The 3457-nt window shown below is 47.2% G+C and overlaps 1 protein-coding gene across 1 annotated transcript; it reads right to left on the reverse strand.

Annotated features, from left to right (window-relative positions):
- Window positions 1-1437: 1437 nt before the first annotated feature.
- On the reverse strand, window positions 1438-2001 carry LOC120680991 (pathogenesis-related protein PRMS-like). The gene has a single exon (XM_039962553.1). It carries the CDS (start codon window positions 1999-2001, stop codon window positions 1438-1440), a length of 564 nt encoding a protein of 187 aa, XP_039818487.1.
- Between the last annotated feature and the right edge of the window lie 1456 nt (window positions 2002-3457).

Below are 3457 nucleotides of genomic sequence, written 5' to 3' on the forward strand. Positions count from 1 at the left end.
GGCCTTATCCATTCGCAGGGGAGGAACGGCCGCCGCCGCCCTTCACCTGGGCCTATGCGTGCGCGTCCGCTAGTGACTGCGCCGCCCACGGCGCCGGCGGCCGGCCCCCGTGTGTGTCCGCCACGGCCATCACGCCGACTTCGCGCCCCTGGCAAGAGAGCTGCTGTGCAAGAGAGGCGTATCGCGGCATATCAGCACGTATCCCCGTATCCCGCCATATCGGATACGGGTACGGCGACCTGTTTGCCGTATCGGTGATACGTAGAGAGCGCCGTCCAGAATGAGAGAGAAGAGCAAGAGTGCTGGTCGACCAGCTCTCTATTTCTTATCCCCAATCTCCTCTACTAAAAAGACTAAACTACCCCTAGATACTAACTACGATAACTATCCACACAAGGGCAAAACAGTTCAGATTTTTATAGGAGCATCGAACAGACACGCCACCTTCACAACTTCACTTTGCCTCGATGCAAACTTCGCGATGGCGCCATGTGAGCCCTCCGCCCGAACCTTGACCACGCCAAGTCCGCCCCCAGTTTTGTGGCTGAAACCGAGAAACCAGCCACCGGTGATGGTTTTGAGACTCAAACCATCAAAACCGTCCATCTCTGCTTGGCCGCCACGCGATCTCGCTAATGCTGGCACGTGCCGGACATTCCACCGTGCCTTGACGACTTCGAGTCGTTCGCGCGTGCCCGCCGCACGGGCCGCCTACTTTGCCCACATCACTTCATCATTCCTTCACACTTCCTTGTCGATCCATGCACTATGTGGGCCGCCCATGACTCTGCTGGGCATCTTCGGGTCCCTCGGTCCAAGTCTACTCGCGTTCATCTCCGAACCTTTCACTTGACCTTCACCTCGCCGTCAACCGCCACGTCGCACCCGTGCACTTCACAACCAAGGTAAACATCAACACACAATAGTTGTCAGTCACTCATCACAGTGTGACCAGCACTGGTGCTCAAAAATGATAAATTAGATTGGAGGAATCAGAAGTTCAGAACCAAGAAACGAAGTAGCCAGATGGAACAGGATGATGCTTCTCGTCTCTATACTTTCATCTCGCAAGGATGATCATTCAATATCATCAGCAACTTCAAACAGGTTACGAAGATATCTTTCAATCTTTTAATTTGCAGCGATCAGTGGCTATTTTCTCTTAGATCCGCCCCTGCATTTGATTGCGTTGGGAACATCGGAGGTCACTTTTTCATTCATTGGAAAAAGGAATATAGGTTCATCCGAAAGTTAAATCGTCCTTGGATTGTAAGTACATGAATAACATTTGAACTTGGAAGGTTCAGTTCCAGAATAAATAGATATTTTCCTTTGTATCATCGCCGCCCAATGTTTAGATGTGTTTGAGGCTCTTTGTTGCTACATATTTTGTTGGATGAATCGTACCCTCTTTTTTCAGGCTAAGTTTATTTGGACTCAGTAGGGGCGCTGGCCATTTATGTTCCCGGGCGGGTAGTACTCGCACACGGCGACGGTGGTGTTGAAGCTGGCCCGGCAGAAGCGGCGGCCGCAGCCGACCTGTGTTGTGGCGCGCCACACGACCTGCTTGTATTCCTCGCAGCTCTGGTCCTCAGGTGCAGTGCACCTGTTGTTTTTGCGATCGTACCAGTGCCCCTCGCCCACCCACGCCGCTACGGCCTCCGCCGGGATCCGGCGCTTGTCCGTGCCCTTGTAGAGGTTCCGCCCGTAGATGCCGTCGGTGCCCCAGGCGTACAAGGGGCGCGTGCTGCACCGGTTCCGGAGCTCGTTGGCGTACCTCTCGGAGTCCAGCTGCAGCGTAAAGTTCCAGGTCAGCGGCGGCAGGCCCGCTGCGGCACGCGCCTCGTTGTGCGCCTGCAGGAATTGCTGCTGGTAGCTGCCAATCTGAGAAGGCACGGCGGTCGAGTTGCCATTCTCTGCCACCTCTGCGGCGGAGGCTTGCGGTGATAGAGAGGCCGGCGCAAGTGAAATCATGGCGACGAAGGCCAAGAGGAGAGACATGTTTGGTTGATGCCTAGTTTCGTAGCTCAGTGAGTTCTTCGATGGAGGTAAAGCGTTTTTATATTGGAGGATTTGTGGTTCTCTGAACGTTTAATACTCGTCTTGCCTGCACTTGTGCAGTTGTGCTGCGTATATGCATCCGTTTGCGTTGTATACCCGAAAGTTACTTGATGGAGCGTTTCTGTCCTGGTAATTAACTTGCTTGTTATTGACCTGTTGGGGTTTCAGATCACGACATGAATTACTGTTACTCGTCTATATCTTGTGGTTACCTAAGCCTTATTAAGTGATGTCTATGCATTATTTTGCAAGTTTTTTTACCATCACTAGTACAAAAGCAACTACTGAACGGCATATCTCGCAAGCTGGCAAGGAGATTTTGATCAAATCTGTAGCACGAGCTTTGCCGACATGGCGACATATACGATGAGGGTATTTCGACCGCCACTCACCTTGTGTGATGACTTTATGCAGCTCATTAGAAACTACTGGTGGGGGTGTTTTTGGGAGAAGATGTTACAGCCGAAAAGTAATGGAGGTCTAAGCTGCAGAGATTTACGCCTATTTAACCAAGCTTTGCTTGCTCGTCAAGGATGAAGGCTACTGGTATTCCCTAACAGCTTATGTGCTAGATTGCTAAAAGCCAAGTGCTAAAAGCCAAGTACTAACCTAGAGGAAATCTGCCGGATATCATCTTTGGTGGGAATGTATCACTTCTGCAATATGTATGTTGTCCTAGTTGAAAAATCTTTGTTGTCCCGGTTTCCCAATCGAGACTACCACGCCGGGACAAAAGGGATCGGAAATCCAATTTGGTGTGCGAGCGCTCGGTTTTCAACCGTCCGAGTTGCCTCCACTGCTCCCACGTGCATGGGTCCTACCATGTATTAACTGTTTTTTCCTTTTTTTATCCTTCACATGGGGTAGCTAGCTGCTGCGCCCCCGAGTTGCTGCGAGTCATGCCGCACGAGTAGTGCTCATTTTTTTTCCTTTTCTTCTTTTATTTCTCCTTCCAAAAAGTTGGTGCAACGAATACATAACTTTGTCATTAGTTTTTGCTTATTTTCTGCATAATTTGTTTATATTAAATTTATATAACTATTTTCTTATTTTGTATAAGTTATATCAATATTTCTTTAATTCCAAGAATTATCTATTTTCACATTTTTTTAATCTTCAAATTAGTTTTGCAACAAAGTTTGATGGACATGTTAATTATACGATGCTTCCTATAGAGTTATATATATAAATTTTTATATAATTATTTTGCTTCTTTTGCATAAGTTATATCTTGCATAACTTATATCAATATTTCTTTTCTTTTGAGAATTATCTGTTTTCACAATTTTTTCTCTTCAAATTTGTTTTGCAACAAAGTTTGATAGACATGTTAATTATATAATTTTTCTGATAAAAGTTATATATAATTTAGTCATATAAACATATTTTTTTATAC

The sequence above is a fragment of the Panicum virgatum genome, chromosome 7N (genome assembly GCF_016808335.1).
Source record: "Panicum virgatum strain AP13 chromosome 7N, P.virgatum_v5, whole genome shotgun sequence".
Lineage (NCBI taxonomy): Eukaryota > Viridiplantae > Streptophyta > Magnoliopsida > Poales > Poaceae > Panicum > Panicum virgatum.

What these genes read in the sequence shown, in the direction of transcription:
- LOC120680991 (XM_039962553.1), bottom strand. Translation starts at nt 2,001, where the DNA reads ATGTCTCTCCTCTTGGCCTTCGTCGCCATGATTTCACTTGCGCCGGCC.